The sequence below is a fragment of the Magnolia sinica genome, chromosome 6, assembly GCF_029962835.1.
Source record: "Magnolia sinica isolate HGM2019 chromosome 6, MsV1, whole genome shotgun sequence".
Taxonomy (NCBI): domain Eukaryota; kingdom Viridiplantae; phylum Streptophyta; class Magnoliopsida; order Magnoliales; family Magnoliaceae; genus Magnolia; species Magnolia sinica.
Genome location: NC_080578.1, coordinates 10,138,335 through 10,156,619, shown reverse-complemented (window position 1 = coordinate 10,156,619; position 18,285 = coordinate 10,138,335). Strand labels below are relative to the sequence as shown.

At 40.3% G+C, this 18,285-nt stretch overlaps 1 protein-coding gene across 1 annotated transcript; it reads left to right on the top strand.

The window, feature by feature from the left end:
- Positions 1–17,043: 17,043 nt before the first annotated feature.
- On the top strand, positions 17,044–17,946 carry LOC131249859 (acidic endochitinase-like). The gene has a single exon (XM_058250605.1). It carries the CDS (start codon positions 17,044–17,046, stop codon positions 17,944–17,946), a length of 903 nt encoding a protein of 300 aa, XP_058106588.1.
- Positions 17,947–18,285: the final 339 nt, after the last annotated feature.

Below are 18,285 nucleotides of genomic sequence, written 5' to 3'. Positions count from 1 at the left end.
TGGTTCGTAAGTTACTCTGGATAAGCTACTTTAGTTTATACTTAATCAAAATAAATAACATACTTATCATTCAAAAAGTAGAAAAGCATATTTGATTTCCTACGTTATAAGTAATTATCCTAAATCAACGCTCTCTTTGATCAAAACAATTATTCACTCTCGGCACGGACAACATTGCACAAATTCATGATATTTAGTATTTACCTTCAGCATGACATTCAATGATTCCTAGCAAGATGAAGATGCTTATGTTAGTCCAATAACACTAGGGACTCGGACTTCATTAGTTGCTTTAAGACCCATTTAGGCACTGTTTGTTAGATTTGAAGTCTAAAGCTGAATTTAAAATCTGAAGCCTAAATCTAAATCTAAACACGAAGTTTAAATCTGAAGTCAAAAAATTTGTTTGATAACTATGGCTGAAATTTGACAATTAAGTATTGAATTTGAAAGAACCCGTTTGTTAGCAAACATTTGGAATGCTTGAAATTTGTTAATTTGAAACATTTGCCCAGTTTGAAAATGTTTTACTTTATGAAGAAATTATTTTTTATTAAATAAAAATAAAAGCATACCATTTAATTCAAATAACCTAAAGTACTTAATAGAAAATTAATATATCATTATCCATAAAAAAAATAGTGCAAAAAAAAATATTTCTAATCTTCTACAAAGAGGCTAAAGAAACAGCCAATGATACAATAGGGAAGTGAATGAGAAGCTTGTTGTTGTTGTTTTTTTTTAGCAAAACTTCGAACGTGAACACCACTCTTGTTTTCCATTGTATTTGATATGTTGGGTATTGTGGAGTCCACCATCAAGTATTTGTTTTATATCCACTTCATCCATCCCCTTGGCCATCTCATTTTAAGGCATGTGCCCAAACTTGAAGTAGATCCTAATATCTGGTAGACCACACCATAAGAAATGGTGAGACAATGGTGCCCACCTCAGGTGGATCTGACTGGTGCAGATTAGGTACTACCCCAAGATGCAGAAACTTCCTCCAAAAAGGCTTTAGCAGGAAATCCGCTACCCAGTAGCATGCTTTCACCAATCGTACATGTTTTATCCATTCCATTCATAAGTGTTTTATCCATACCATTCATTCGTTTTTTCCATATCGTTCTAAGGAATGATAAAAAAAAATGAGGAAGATCTAAATTTCTTGTGGACTAGACCATAGGAAACAGTGGGTGATTGAATGCCCACTATTAAAAGCTTCGTGGGGACAAAAAAAGTTCTGGATGAACCTAATATTTGTGTTTTCCTTTCATTTGCCTGACCTAATCAACAGGTTAGATGGGAAATAAACATTACGCAGTGGGCTTAGAAAGTTTTTAATGGTGTGCGTTTCAATCACCACTGTTTTCTTATGTTGTGGTCCACATGAGATTTGGATTTATCTCATTCATAGGCCAATGCATTAGAATGATCTAGAAAAATAGATGAACAGTATGGATAAAACATATATATTATAGTGGGGCACAAAAAGTATTGTCCAATCCCTCCTCATTATTGGCAGCATTAGTGGGCTGCATGGGAAGCAGATTTAATGCAAAAAGCCTCTCCCCGGAAGTTTCTGCACAAGGTTTATGGTTGGGCCCACTGTGATGTTTACGAGAAATCCAACCTGTCCATCCGTTTTTAGAGCTTATTTTAGGACATGCAACTAAAAATAAAGTGTATCCAAAACTCAAATGAGTCACACGAAAGGAAATAGTGGGGATTTAGCAACCACTGTTGAAATGTTCATATGGCCACAAAAGTTTTGTATAAATTAAGTTTTTGGTGTTTTCACTTCATCTCAATGAAAATGACCTTATAAACGGTTTGGATGGCATATAAACATCAAGGTGGAGCCTAGGAAGGTTTCAATGGAAGGCATTCATTTCCCCACTGGCCCACTTGAGTTTCATATCATATGGCCCACTGAAAGTATTAAAAAGCTATAAAATATAAACCGTATGAATTATAATGCAATGAATTAAATGAATAAATAAAAATACCTTTTTTAGTTTCCTCTGATGTCTCAACTGAATTTGAATTATTTGGATATGTGTAACTGCAACAGTAATAAACAGATATAAAACTTAGTAAAATTGATAGTTCTAAACCAATATTATGTTAATATCTTAGAAGTATTAACCATACACATTAGTTAAAAAAAAAAATTTAGTTCGTATTGTACCTGGCTCTCCTAAGCATACTTTCGGCCCTGATTTTGAGCTAATTATGGCCAAGCTTGCTTGATGAGCATTACTCATTGACAGTCCTAAATTTAGCAGCATACAAAAGAAATGAAATTAAAATTTTCAGGAATAAAAAATAATTAAAAAGAAAGAAATTACCTAGCTAGCTTATTTATTACAATGAAACACATTCCATTCTTAATTCATATTTATATGATTTTGAATTTTTACAAGCAAGAATTGAGTTTTAACACATTTGCGTAACCTATTTATAGAGTTACAACATACATTAGGGGTGAAGGGACAACATACATTAGGGCGAAGGGACATACATTAGGGGTGGAGTCATTAGAGGGTTAGTTAGACAATGACACGTGTATAGTTACACGAAGGATTATGATTTAATTAATATTAGTGGAGGACAAAGAAGAATTAGGATTTATTTAGTATTAGTGGAGGAAAGTAGTAGTTTAACAATGGAGATTAGTTGTGATGTTTTTGAGAAAGTCACTCTGTCCATCAATTTTCTGAGCTTCTTTTAGGAAATGGAACAAAAAATAAACTGTATCCAAAACTTAACTGGACCACAGTAGAGGAAACAATGGAGATTTAGTGACCACTGTTGATACATTTATTTGGCCACAAAAGTTTTTTATCAGTTAAAGTCTCGGTGTTTTTACTTCATCTCGGTGAAAATGACCTTATAAATGGTTTGGATGGAATATAAACATCAAGGTGGATCCTAGAAAGCTTTCAACGATTGTCATTCCTTTCATCACTGTTTCATTTGGTATGGCCTATTTGAGCTTTGAATCCTCTTAATTTTTGGTCACATGTACTAAAATTATCTCGAAAAATGGATAGATGGGTTGGATTTCTCACAAACATCACAGTGGGCCTCACCCAAAATCCTTGCTCAGCAACCTCATGCGAAAGGCTTTGGCTCGAAATCCGCGTACGGAGGGATCGCTGGAAACGGAGCGGCTACTCCCCTGCCACCAACCCAGTGGTTGGTGCTATGTGGGCCCATCATGATGTATGTGTTTCATCCATTCCGTTTATCCATTTTTACAGATCATTTTAGGGCTTCACACCAAAAATGAGAGGGATATAAATCTCAGGTGGACCACACCACACGAAAACAATAATGATTCACCATTAAAATTTTCCTAAGGTCCACTGACATCGTTTATTTGGATCAAGTTGATATTTTTGTTTTCCCTTCATTCATTCAGGTGTGTGTGTAACCTCATTAATAGGTTAGATGGCAAGTAAACATTATGCTGGTCCTAGAAAGGTGTGATCTAATTAAGCTTAGAATAAGCTTCGATTTTTGACCCGTGCTCTAAAATGAGCTGAGAAAATAGATGGACGGTGAATGAAACAGATATATCAAGGCACAGCCCCCACAGAGCCCGGTCACCAGGGCTACAGGTGGTGTTGGGGTCACCACGCAATCCCTACGGGCTTGTTTGTTTTCGTGGTGTTGGGTGAAACACCTGTGAAATGGGTCATAATAACCAGTTCCCTTGTTTGAGTGACGGAAAGACGGCGTGCATTGGGAAGAAGGGAAATCCCATTTCAAGAGAGGGGGATTCGTTCGGAAATCTCAGATATTTGGCGCATATGTCGGAGACAGGACACACCGTCTCTGTGGTCCGCGAGAGCATCGATACAAACGCACCGCCTCGTCTATATATCGGTGGAAAATCTCAAATGGAGGTGTGTCTCCCGCAAACCTCCCTCGCAGGTATGTATTCCAGCAAATCTTCTTCCTCCGATATGATGAATTTCTCTTATCTTCGAACTCGCAGACCCCGCATTTGCAATCCCGCCGGACTTATCTTCTTCCTATTGACAGGTTTACTTTTGGTGCATTTCGCCTTTCGTGCTTCCTCGGAACCCAGCCGGTCGCAAGGTAGAGACGTCCGGCACCGACCACCTCAGTCCAAACCTCTCCACCGCAAACTCAGGTACGTGGTGTGAGAATCTATCACCTGCTATCCACCTCCGTCCGAACCTCTCCACCGATGGTTCATTTTAACCTAACATCAGTGGAAGATCTTGGTCTCAAGTGGACCACACCGCATGAAGCAGCGTTGAGAAACCCATCACCGTTGAAACCTTTTTACGTCCCACAGTGATGTTTTGCTTCTATCCAACCTATTAATAAAGTTACATTTACCTGGATGAATAGAAAACAAAAATATCAGCTGCGTCTTCCACCTCTGTGGCTGGCAAGAGGTTGTCAACGGTAAGAGTTTAATCCCCATTGTGTAGTACACGTGAGCTCTAGATCTGCATTTTTTGGGCTTAATATCAGAAAATGATAAGAAAAAATGGATGCATGGTGTAGAAGACGGGCCACTCAAAGCTGTTGAAATCTTCCCAGAAGAAGACGGGCCATTGCAGGGGGAATGGATTGCCTACTCCCCACGGCACAAGGCAATGGCAGGGGGTCGGTGCTCTGTGGGCCCCACTCTGATGTATGTGTTTCATCCACGCCGTCCATCTATTTTTCTAGATCATTTTATGGTATAATACGAAAATTGAGGTATATCCCAATCTAAAATGGACCACGTTATAGGAAACAGTGTTGAATGAGCATTGACCATTAAAAACCTTTTAGGGCCATAAAAGTTTTGAATCAAGCTGATCTTTTGAATCTTCCCCTTCATCTGGGCCTGTATCACCTAATCACTCTGTTTGGGGCACATAGGATGAATGGATTAGATGGCTTATAAACACCATAATGTGCCCTGCACAAAACTAATGGTGACATTCCATCCCAAGTATGAGTTTTGAATGGTCATGATATTTAGTTTCCAACGTTAAAATTAGGCAATGTACCTGATGGATGGGGTGGATTTCATAAATATTCTATCCACATGGCTATCAGCGTGTGAGTACTCAACCGCCATAAGGAACCCCACGGTGGACTGTTGTTCTCATACTAACAGCCATCCACCCATAGCAGAATGATTTAGGTGCCTAGATTCTCCTAAAGAGGAGATTTGTAAAAAACGGTCCATCTACTATGGAATACCATAAACCCATGGTCTGGATCATCAGATACATGGGCCATGTACACAAGACAGGAAGGGCTGGCATGACATACGTTCGCTGTAGATTTGAACAGAGATTGTAATCCTCTATGGCACCTGTTCCACGAGTGCGTAAAAGACCCTGGTCTGCAGGGCCCACTGTGTTATGTATGATGAATCCAGTCCGACTCGTTACATAGGTTTGATGAAACATTCACCCCATGGTCCGGTCGAAGTTGTTATCTATTAAAGCTTTTTCAGGATATTTCTACCATTGTAAGCTATGTTTGGCCCACCCGCGATGTTTATGGAAAATCCACTCCATCCATTCATTTTGGAAGGTAATTTCAAGACATTAGAAACAAAAAAAGGACAGATTTAGGTGGACCACATGATTATAAATAGTGGAAATGAATTGCCTACCATTCAAATTTTTTTAAGTTTTGTGTTTTTATACAATCCAAATTATCTATAAAGTGGCCCAAATGCTTGTAAACTCCTTATCATGGGGATGGACTGAAATAATAAAAATATTAGCCTGATCCAAAGCTTCTATAGCCCCATAAATGTTTCAAGCCTGGGCATATGATTTCCATTGTTTTCTGTTGTGTGGCCCACTTAAGCTTTGAATCTACCTCATTTTTAGACTCATGTCATCAAATGATTTGACGAAACATGTGACCGGTATGAATTTCTCATGAACACCATAGAGGGCCTCACATTGTTTACCTCTCCGTGTCCCTCTAGGCAGCTGGCTCAATGCAAAAGCGTTGGTTTCATTAGTTTCCGTTGCATTTGGTGCTGGGTATTTGATGATTCTCAACCTATTCAAAGAAAAGGGAAAACTCATCCAAAAATCATTTAAAAATGTCCAAGGAGGGGGAGCTGATCAGGTACTACCCCACCTGTCCCAATCTTGGAACAAGCCGGAGCTCTGAGGGGCCCAGCTTTATGCACGATAAGGGTAATACTCATTATGGTGTTACTCAGGATAAACTTAATCCCCTCCCTTCAAACAGTGGATCCCATGTACATGGGCCTACTGCTAGAAAGTCAAATTGATGTGGGATGGTTATCACACGTTGCTATTCCCCCATTAAACCCTATAGTATCAAACAATGGAGTATCAGATATCTGTCCATAAACTAATATATTAAGATGGGCAGATGGACTACAGTTAGCATGGTCAACAATACAATTAGTCATCCCCAAAAATTTTAGTCATCCTCAAAAATTATCATGTCATTGTTCTAATCAAATTCACATGCATCCTATATAGACAGAGGTGAATCACTATGGCTGGGAGCGACTGGACGGACGAAGAGTTGGAATTTTTTGCAGTAATATTGGCTGTTGGATCTGCTGCAATAGCTGCTGGGGAGTATTGTCGCACTTACCTCTTTCGAAACCCTCCAAGGTCTGCTGATTATGACCGTGCCCGTATTATCGACGAGATTATTAGGGCAAGGGAGACCGATTGTGTTTCGCAACTAAGGATGAAAAAGACCACGTTCTTTAATCTTTGTTCAATTTTACGAGATAAGGGTCTGTTGGCGGATGCGAAGCATGTAAGTATGGAAGAACAACTTGTCATGTTCCTCCATACATTAAGTCACAATGTCCGAAACCGAGTGATTGGACATCATTTTATAAGGTCAGGTAAAACAGTAAGCCGATACTTTAATCGAGTCTTGGATGCAGTCGTTTCTTTATATGGAGATTACATTACACTCCCTACAATAGAGACCACAGTAGAGATATCATCGAACCCACATTGGGCTCAATACTTTCAGGTATGACATAACATATTTTAATTCCAGTTGATGACGATCCTTTGTCTTCAAATTACAAATGTCAATATCACCTAACGTATGACAAGTTTAACGTAGGATTGTATCGGTGCGATAGATGGGACACACATTCCTGCTTTTGTACCATCTACAGATAGTGCTGTCTATCGAAATAGGAAAGGATACATATCCCAAAATGTCATGGCAGCCTGCAAGTTCGACATGAAGTTTGTTTACGTCTTAGCGGGGTGGGAAGGTTCCGCAAAAGATGCATGTGTTTTGCAAAGTGCTTTGACTTACTCAAGCGATCCTTTCATAATACCCCATGGTCAACCCATGGACATCAAGTACTCTGATAGCTTTATAACATCAAATGAACAAGAATTGATATTGATTAGAAATTATTTTCAAAATGTAGGTAAATACTACGTAGTGGATGCAGGATATGCACACTCACCTGGATTCATGGCCCCATATCGCGGTGTGCGTTACCATCTCAATGAGTATCGTACCGGTCGGAAACCATCCAATGCTCGGGAGTTATTCAATTATCGTCATGCACAACTGAGGAATGTAATTGAAAGATGTTTTGGAGTTTTGAAAGCTAGGTTCCCAATTCTGAAGACTGCTCCACAATATCCTGTACAAACTCAAGTGAAGATAATGCTAGCTTGTTGTGTGTTACACAACTTCATAATTCAATTTGGAGACGATGACATGTTTGATGTTGAGGAGTCATCAAGTTGTGATGCCGATGGTGTGACCCCATCACCTACAGAAGTATCCGTCCTCGATGAAGGTCGTGTGCTTTTGAATGTCACTCAACAAGAAAGAGATGAGTGGGCCAGAAAACGCGATGAAATAGCGTCCATAATGTGGAACGAAGCTCATCCAGTGAGTCGAACAAACTAAATACATTGTATTAAAACGAACATCACCGATGGTTTTTGGATTAGCGTTCAATAATGACCCAACTAGATCACCAATGCCAACTATTCTATATATATATATATATATATATATATATATAAAATATGCAAGCTCTTTTTATGAATCTTTTTGTTGAATAGTCTACGATTCAGTTCATAATATTTAATTATGGGGTAGATTAATGTTTTAAACTTGTATTCATAATTTATCTTCTCACAGATTGAGGTAGACCGAAGTGGGTCCATGTCATCGAATAGATGATTCGGTCTATCTACTCCGACTAAAAATCACCTGGGATCACCTAGTAGTATCCCACGGAGATCACTCAGGAAGCATACACTGAACGGTAGAATTGAGGAACAGTCCTATGGAGGTGTTCTTCGGTGGATGGATGACATGGACGACATCCTCATCGACGGACTAATGGAGCTAGTCGTTTCCGGAAGAAGAAGTGGTGCTGGCTTCAAAATAGAATCATTTACAGGAATCGCAGAAAATATGTTGTTGAAGTTAAGCCTCAAGGTCACTAACGCGAACGTAAAGAATCGCATCTGGACAGTAAAAAAAATTTCTTCACTGTTAAAGATCTACGGAGTGTGTCTGGTTTTTGGGTGGGACCTAGACCTACTAATCGTCGTGGCATCAGATAAATTGTGGATGGACTATATTAAGGTAATACTTGTTTACTAGTTATATCATATGTCATCATACAAAGTGCGATGTTAATGACTTGAATTTGTATTGTGTGTAGTCTCATCCAGATGCTGCTCAGTTTCGTGGCAAACCCATGCCCAGATATAATGATCTCGCCTTCATTTTCGAAAACGACAGGGCTACCGGTAAATCATGTGCCACTGGCAACTTCCCTCCCTGTGCAACCACTCCTCGATGGAGAGATACAGATGCGTCGTCCAACCACACTGTTGATCTGAATGATGATATTAACATAATATCTTCTGAAGATCTTGGCGATGATGCACCGCATATCCATTGGTCTGACAATAGCCCTGGAGGCAACAACATTCCTCATCCGAGTCCGACACAGCATGCGAATGCATCCGGCAACACGAATTCCACAGTTAATTCTAAAAAGAGACCGAGGGGGGAGCGACCTGTTGACATGATTGGCACCGGTATGGTTGATATTGGGGGTGCCATGAAGTCAATTGCTATTTCAATCGATAAGGGTAAGAACTTTGGTCGGATGACACAAATTATACCGGCTTTGGAAGAGTTAGAGGGACTTACGAATGATGAGGTCTTACGGGCGATAAAGTTGCTATCGAAAGAAGAAGCGTATGAGGCCTCCTTCGTTAACTTTGCCAAAGAGAAGAGAATATCATTCATAAGGATGCTGTTGGATGGGGGTGGACCCCAAGTATGAATGAATATTTTGCCTAGTTTGACTGGCTGGAAGCAGTTAACGTAGGCTTTGCCTTTAAGATAATTTTTAACTATAATACTTTTTGGAATTGTATAAGTTAATTTTGGAGATTTCTACATGTTTCTTGTCGCACTTTTGGGTAACATATCACACGTTGCTAGTAAGCACGTGCATACTTTTGGATTATTGTAACTAAGTTGAACAACATGCATGTTTGATGTGCACGATGTATATGATAACTTGATAGGTGCTTCAATATGTGATTCTGTTCTCCAGGTATGATGGGCTAATTACACAATGTTGATTTCTTCTATAGTTGGAAAGAAATTTCGATTATTCATATGAATATGTTATGTCAGTAATACCATTTGATTGATTACAGTATGCTTTATTTCGTTGCATGTGCAGATGGGTAAAAAGATTTATGTTGTTTTCAATGGACGGCGACCTGGGGTGTATTATTCATGGGAAGAGTGCCGGGAGCATGTTGATGGCTACTTAAATCTTCATTTTCAGGGTTACAAATCTGCGTCAGAGGCGTTCTTTCACTGGTTAGTTTATTGTGAGTCTTTGGAGCATACAAGTGTACCTGTACGGTCAAACGAGAAGGAAGAGGATAATCTTACGTTGAACAGTGGATTGTATCCCACCACCAATTACATGATCCCTCCAGCTACTGCGCCGAGACCATCCTGTTTCAGTCCGTACACCGATTACACACTGAAACATCAAGAAGTTGTGGAAGATACACCAGATGCAATTGCAGCACTGTTTTGGATAATCGTTGGTTGTCTGGCTTTCATTATCACCATTCAAGTCATGTATTGGCGCTAGACTGCAGTGGACGGATTGATATGGACTTTGTAGTTTTAGATTATCCTATTTCGATTGGGTTCTTCTTATCGTTTATAAGTAGTACTGTTTTTGGACATGAAGTAGATGTTTAAAAATGTGTATGCTGGTAGGGAGGACAGTGTCTTCTCCAATTTTGGACATTGAATTTGTGGCTAGCGTGACTTTTTGCACTTAGCTGCAATTGCCAAACTCAGTAGGTTTATGATAGTAGATGTTTTATCAGGTAGGTGTCTTCTCCACTTTTAATTTAATCATGTTTTTTAATTTCCTATCATATTGCGGTCTTGAAAAACTGATGGACAGAATGGATTTTACAATAGGCATCTCTGTTGGCCCCACACAACTCGACCCCACTACTATTGTGACGTCAATACTTGAATGGAATGACCGTGCCATACTGATCGATAGTGTTTTATGATTTTGAACATACAATACTTGAATGGAATGAACGCGCCATATTGATGATCTTCCCAAGTGGACTGGACGACTTGTATGGGGCACGGGGAGTAGATACTGTCGGCTTGAGTAGCAACAGTCGCTACTGAAGAGACGTCACATCATTGTGGATCCCACTATAATGCATGTGTGGTATCTGCAATGTCCATCCAATTGGACATTTTGTTTCAGCTCATATCGGTGGAGAATTAAGCAGACCCAATGCTTTGGTGGACCTCACCACTTAAATCAGCGGATGCCACTGTTAACTACCGTTGAAATGTTCTAGCAAACCTTTTTAGCCTTCAAATTTTTTTAATGGTGGTGTCACTCTTCCCCCCTCGATCTATGGTGGGATCCACTAAAGCTTTGGATGTGATTCATTGCTTGGATATTACCCTAAAAATGATCTATCCAGATGGATGGACGGCATGGATACATACCGTACATTACGATGGGCCTACATATCATGCCTGTGACGTCACTTCAATTATTAGGGGACTGCCGCACATTCATAGACAATATCTCCGTACCATGGTGATCGCCAAAAAAACAAACGCGCTTACCTGCATTTGCATTTCCGCCGGTTGTTTTCAAACAAAGGATTCTCTGATAAATACCGGCTACAAAACCGATGCATTTCCCTGAGCATGTCATAAATGCCCAGGAAAACTGTAAATGCCCGTGAAATAGAAAAACAAACAGGCCGTTAGAGTTCAAGGGCATAACGGGCCGTGTTAGTGGCTCTATGGGCCTACGATGATGTATATATTTTATATCCACACCGTCTATCCACCTTTTCATATAATTTGTGGGCATAAAATAAAGAAGAGGTAGATATAAGGCTTAAGTGGGCCACATTGCAGGAAATAGTGAAAATTGGGTGCCTACCATTGAAAATTGCTGAGGCCATAGAAGGCCCTGATCATGCTGAAATTTGCATTTTCCCTTTTTCATTAAGGTACGTGTGACCTTATGAAGAGTTTATATGAGAAATAAATATTAGTGAGATTCTAGGAAAGTTTCAACGATAATTTTATTCAATTTCCATTATTTTTATAGTGTGGCCTACTTGAGTTTTACATGTACCTCATTTTTGGGCTCATGGTCTAGAATGATCTGAAAAGGTTAATAGACGGTGTGGATCAAACACATAAATCATACTAGGGCATAAAGAAGTTTCACACGTTAAAAGTTGGTTTTCTATTATGCAAACAATTTGAAGATAAAAAAAATAAATTCGTAGTGACTTGAAAAGGGGTAATTTTGGAAGTAAAATTTTTTTTAATGAAAAATCACTTAGAGCTTTATGATTTCGGCGTTAAGCAACACCTGTTCCTAGGGGTGTACACGAACCGAGCTAGCTCAGTTAGCTCGCTCAACTCAACTAGAAAAAGCTCGATTTGACTTGGTTTGAAGTTGAGTTCGAGCCGAGTCGAGCTGATTTTTTTAGCTCGAAAATGAGTTTGAGCCAAGTTCGAGCAGGCCCCAGCTCGACTCGACTCGACTCGGATCAAATCCAGCTCGAATCGAACTTGGATCGAACCAATTCGGTGACTCGGTTACTTTTCCATTGATGTTGCTCACTAAGTGCTTAATGAAATGACTTAAAGAAGTGTGGCCGGTAGCAATGAAGATATGTATATGAAACCAACACTCTTTTTTTTCTTAATTTTTATGTTGCTTAAAAGGTGTTTGATCGTTACATGAACCGTGACATCTAATGAATGTAGGTCATAACTAACTGATAGGTGGACATCTAATGAACGGTCAAAAGAACATATTCAAATTCAACAAAGTAAATGTATATTGAATTGAATTCCAAGCTCAACAAACAGCATTGCCGAGTCAATTTGATGGTGTGGCTACTTCCCATGTACGGTCAGTATCATTACACATGGCACACATGTACCTTAAATTGAACTGTCCAAGTAATGGCCCAATATCGAAGGATCATCATTTAGCATATGATCTTAACTGGCTGATTCGTAGACATCTGATGGTCCGTTATAGTGAGAAATCTTCGATGGTCCAAATCAACAGGAAAATGTCCATTGATCAAAGGTTAGAATTGTCTAATTAATCTAAATCCGGAGCTCTGTCCCATCTATAATGGGTCCCATTATTTGGACGGTTTGGATTCTATTACATGCAAGCCACGTGTCTAATGTCTAATTGCATCGTGTAAGTTATTAAAAAAAGAGGTCTCCCATGTAATTAGTTGGATGATAAGTTACTGTTCAACTATCATATATGTGTCCACATCTCTAGTGTGTAAAACATCCAAACCGTTTAAGAATTGATACGAAGTTATTCCCATTCATTCACTCCTGATTGTATGGTTCCAAGATCTTAATAGTATTGTTAAAAAAGTGCAATTGGGCTAGAGTTTAAAAAGCTCAGAACTGTGGAACCGATTCGGAACTGAACCGGTTTTCACGGTCCGCTTCCGGTTCGGTTCTAGGGTGTTAACAGTCCAGTTCCGATTCCGGTTCCAAAAATCCTAGAATCGTAGGGAACGGTTCAGTTCCGGTTTCACCCCAAAACCGAACCAAACCGAACCGTGTGCACCCCTACGTGTAACTAGATGAAGGATTATGATTTATTTAATATTAGTGGAGGACGAAGAAGGATTAGGATTTATTTAGTATTAGTGGAGGAGGAAAGTAGTATTTTCCGAATGGAAATTAGTTGCGATGTTTTTGAAAAAGTCACTCTATCCATCCATTCTCCGAGCTTGTTTTAGGAAATGGAACAAAAAAAGTGTATCCAAAACTTAACTAGACCACACGGGAGGAAACAATGAAGATTTAGTGACCACCGTTGATACATTTATATGGCCACAAAAGTTTTGTATCAATTTAAATTCTTGGTGTTTTCACTTCATCTCAGTGAAAATGACCTTATAAATGGTTTGGATGGAATATAAACATCAAGGTGGATCCTAGAAAGATTTCAATGATAGTCATTCCTTTCCTTACTGTTTCATCTCGTATGGCCTATTTGAGCTTTGAATCCTCTTAATCTTTGGTCACATGTCCTAAAATGATCTCTAAAAACGGATGGACGGATTGGATTTCTCACAAACATCACAGTGGGCCTCACCCAGAATCCTTGCTCAGTAACCTCATGTGAAAGGCTTTGGCTCGAAATCCGCGTACGGAGGGATTGCTGGAAACGGAGCGGCTACTCCCCTGCCACCAACCCAGTGGTTGGTGGTCGGTGCTCTGTGGGCCATCATGATGTATGTGTTTCATCCATTCCGTTTATCCACTTTTACAGATCATTTTAGGGCTTCACACCAAAAATGAGAGGGATAAGATCTCAGGTTGACCACACCACACGAAAACAATAATGATTCACCATTAAAATTTTCCTAAGGTCCACCGTACTGTTTATTTGACATCCAATCTGTTGATTAGGTCATACATGCCCAGATGAAGGGAAAAAACAAAGATCAATTTGATCCAAAACCTTTATGGCCCCTAAAAGGTTTTTAATGGTCGATGCTCATTCAACACTGTTTCCTGTAACGTGGTTCACTTGAGATTGGGATATAACTCATTTTTGGTATCATACATAAAATTATTTGGAAAAAAAGATGGACAGCACGGATGAAACACATACATCATGGTGGAGCCTAAAGGCCGGTAGCGTGTACGTGCAATCTGCATGGGATGCGGATTTCACCCATACGGCTTTCGAAGGAAGTTTGTACCCAGGGATTCTAAGTGGGCCGTGTTAGTGGCTCTGTGGGGCCTACGATGATGTATATATTTGATTCACACCGTCTATCCACTTTTTCATATCATTTGTTGGCGTAAAATAAAAAAGAGGTAGATACAAGGCTCAAGTGGGCCACATTGCAGGAAATAGTGAAAATCGGGTGTCTACCATTGAAAATTTCTCAGGCCGTAGAAGGCCCTGATCATGCTGAAATTTGCATTTTCCCTTTTTCATTAAGGTACGTGTGACCTTATGAAGATTTTATACGAGAAATAAACATTAGGTGGATTATAGGAAAGTTTCAACGATAGTTTTATTCAATTTCAGTTGGTTTTTATGGTGTGGCCCACTTGAGTTTTATATGTACCTCATTTTTGGGCTTATGCTCTAGAATGATCTGAAAAGGTTAATATACGGTGTGGATCAAACACATAAATCATAATGGGGCATAAAGAAGTTTCACATGTTAAAAGTTGGTTTTCTATTATGCAAACAATTCGAGGATAAAAAAAGTCTGTGGTAACTTGAAAAGGGGTAATTTTGGAAGCAAATTTTTTTTAATGAAAATCACTTCATACTTTTCGATTTCGGCGTTAACAAACAACTCTTGATATGGAGTAAAGGTGTACACGAACCGAGCTTGCTTGGTTAGCTAGCTCGACTCGACTCGAAAAAGCTCGCTTCTACTTGGTTTGAAGTTGAGTTCAAACCGAGTAGAGCTGATTTTTTGAGATCGAAAATGAGTTCGAGTTGGCCTCAACTCAACTCGACTCGGATCAAACCCAGCTTGAATCGAACTCGGATCGAACCAGTTCGGTGACTCAGTTACTTTGATATTGATGTTGCTCACCAAGTGTTTGATGAAATGACTCAAAAAAGTGTGGCCGGTGGCAAGGAAGGTATGTATATGAAACCAACACTTTTTTTTTTTCTTGATTTTTATGTTGCTTAGAAGGTGTTTGATAAAATACCTATAAAATCATTGCTGCTGTCTCAAATATAGTGAGGTTTTGAAGGTACAGTCTAGGTGTTTATGAAAATGCTGCAATGGCGACCTTGGATCGAACTGGCCCGAGTTGCTGACCGAATTGAGCCGAGCTGGCCAGTCAAGCTCGAGGACAGAGCCGAGTTCAAGGTGAGGTCAGCTAGTGGCCAAGCCGAGTCGAGCTAAGGCTAGATCAACTCGGTTCGACTCGATGTACACCCCTAATACAGAGCATTTTCTCAATTTCAATGTCCATCATGTGAGGCCCATCTTCAATATCCACAACCCATCATTTGGAGCCCACCTTTAATGTGGACCATCCATCATGTGAGCCCACCTCTAATGTGGGTCGTCCATTATGCGGGACCCGCCTTGGATATGGGCCACTCATCATTAGACTGACATTTAATGTGGATAGTCCACCATGTGGGGCCCACCTTAATATGGATCATCCATCATGTAGGGCCCACCATTATTAATTGCCCATCATGTGGAGCCCACCCTTGACGTGAGTTGTCCATCATGTGTATCCCACCTTCAATGTGGGTTGCCCACCGTGTGGGGCTCACCTGAACTATTCATCATTAGGGGTGAACCTTTGATGTGGATCATCCATCATGTGGAGCCCACTAACTCATTTACCCATTGGATGATTTTCTAATGAGCATAGGGAAGGTTCACACCCATGAAGAGCATATTACTTTGATAATTTGCTAAGTTGTTAGGTCATCCGTGAAAATGAAGAAAATAAGTTATTTTTGAAATTTTAAAAGTAATAAAAAATAACTTATAAAAATAATTTAATTTTTCTAAAAAATTAATTATTTAAGTTTAATAACCAAACTAACTTATTTTATTACAAAAAATAAAAATAAATAAAAACTTATTAACTTAGCCAGTACTCTAAACCAGACAACCTGTGGGCTCTGACATTGATTGGCCACCAATCAAAATATGTGTTGACTGGACTATATATATCCGAATCATCTAATAATATACACCTGTCCTCAACAAATGTGAGTCATTTTGAATAATGGCACAATCACCACTAGGCCAATCAAATGAATGGTTCCGATCTAGCATCTCACTTGTGCAGCAATAACATTAGACCATCCTTCTCCGTTCAGGAGATTCAAAGAACGGCCCAGGTTTCTGCTCGGCCCAGCTCGACACTATACTATCCATGACCTGAGCCCTGCACCTGCACGAGCAGTAGGCCCAAGCCCAAGCTCGAAAATTGCCTGGACCTGGCTCAGACCAGAAATTGATCAGGATCCCCTATTTCCCAAGTGAATGTTTCTAATCCATCCGTGGATTAAGTGGGCAGACATGCACGAAGAAACATACATTTGGAAGAAAGAAACCGACCGTCATGTGGTGCTTCATCGCAGATTGTAACCGCCTGTTTTAGGATTTCTATTTTGTCCACACCATGATCTCTATTTTGTCCTCTCTATGAAACCTTCCAAACTGGCCCAAAATAAAATTAAGTGCTTCTCATGCAGCGTATCCTCAAGGTTGAGTAATCTCCAATCCACGGCTATGGACATTGACATTCATTAAATCCATTGCTGCCATTCATTTCTTAAAGGTCGAAATGATCCCAATACAAATGCTATTTAAAGGAGTTAATGTTCTACATTGGTGGACAACCTAACCTTCTCCAACTCTTCTTCCTTCACTTGCATTTTTAACAATCCAAATGGCTTCTTCACATCCTTCCATTACTAGGCTTCTACCTCTTCTTCTCTTCTTGGGTGCGCTGGTGGCCCACTCACATGGAGGTGGCATTGCAATCTACTGGGGCCAGAACGGCAATGAAGGCACTCTTGCCGAGACATGCGGCACTGGCAACTATGACTTCGTCAACTTAGCTTTCCTTAGCTCCTTCGGCAATGGCCGGACGCCACAGCTCAATTTAGCGGGCCACTGCGATCCATACTCCAACGGTTGCACAGGACTGAGTGACGACATCCGGACTTGCCAAGATCAAGGGGTGAAGGTGATTCTCTCCATCGGAGGAGGGGCTGGGAGCTACTCCCTAGCATCAGCAGACGATGCACGGCAAGTGGCTGAGTATCTGTGGGACAATTACCTAGGTGGGCAATCCTCATCACGACCGTTGGGTGATGCGGTTCTCGACGGCATTGATTTTGACATCGAGGGTGGGACCAATGAGCACTGGGATGACCTTGCCAGAGATCTTTCTTCTTATAGTTCTAAAGGAAAGAAAGTCTATCTAACGGCGGCCCCGCAATGCCCTTTCCCAGACGCATGGGTGGGTGGGGCACTGGAAACAGGCTTGTTTGACAATGTGTGGGTTCAGTTCTACAATAACCCTCCTTGTCAGTACACTTCGGGCGAAGTCGGGAATCTGGACGATGCTTGGAAGCAATGGACTTCGTCGATCAAGGCCACCAAGATCTTCCTGGGATTGCCAGCAGCTCCAGAGGCAGCTGGGAGTGGGTTCATCCCCACTGGGGATCTGACCTCCAAAGTGCTTCCATTATTGAAGGACTCTAGCAAGTATGGTGGGGTGATGTTGTGGTCAAAGTACTATGATGATCAGACCGGATATAGCGCAGCTATCAAACATGATGTATAATCTCTGTCAGCGTTTTGGGTGGGGCCTCTGATGATAGGGTCATGACCCAAGTGCTTCTGTTCAGGTCCACCGTCCAAACTGCGTGTGTATGTTTGTGCATGTTGTGTGTATGTTTGTGCATGTTGTGTGTTTGTCTCTCATATGGTTCCAATCCTATATATATTAGATATGCTCTCTCTCTCTCTCTCTCTCTCTCTCTCTCTCTCTCTCTCTCTCTCAGTGTCTAAGGCAAGGCCCGGATTTCAGTGTTTAGGGCCTCCTTTGGTGTAGCTTTTAGCAAGGGAAGATTATTCTCAACGAACGAGTATCAGGAATTTCCTGGTCACTTGATCAACAAAT

Bases quoted from the DNA above. Each gene is read 5' to 3' on its own strand.
- LOC131249859 (XM_058250605.1), top strand. From the start codon at position 17,044: ATGGCTTCTTCACATCCTTCCATTACTAGGCTTCTACCTCTTCTTCTC.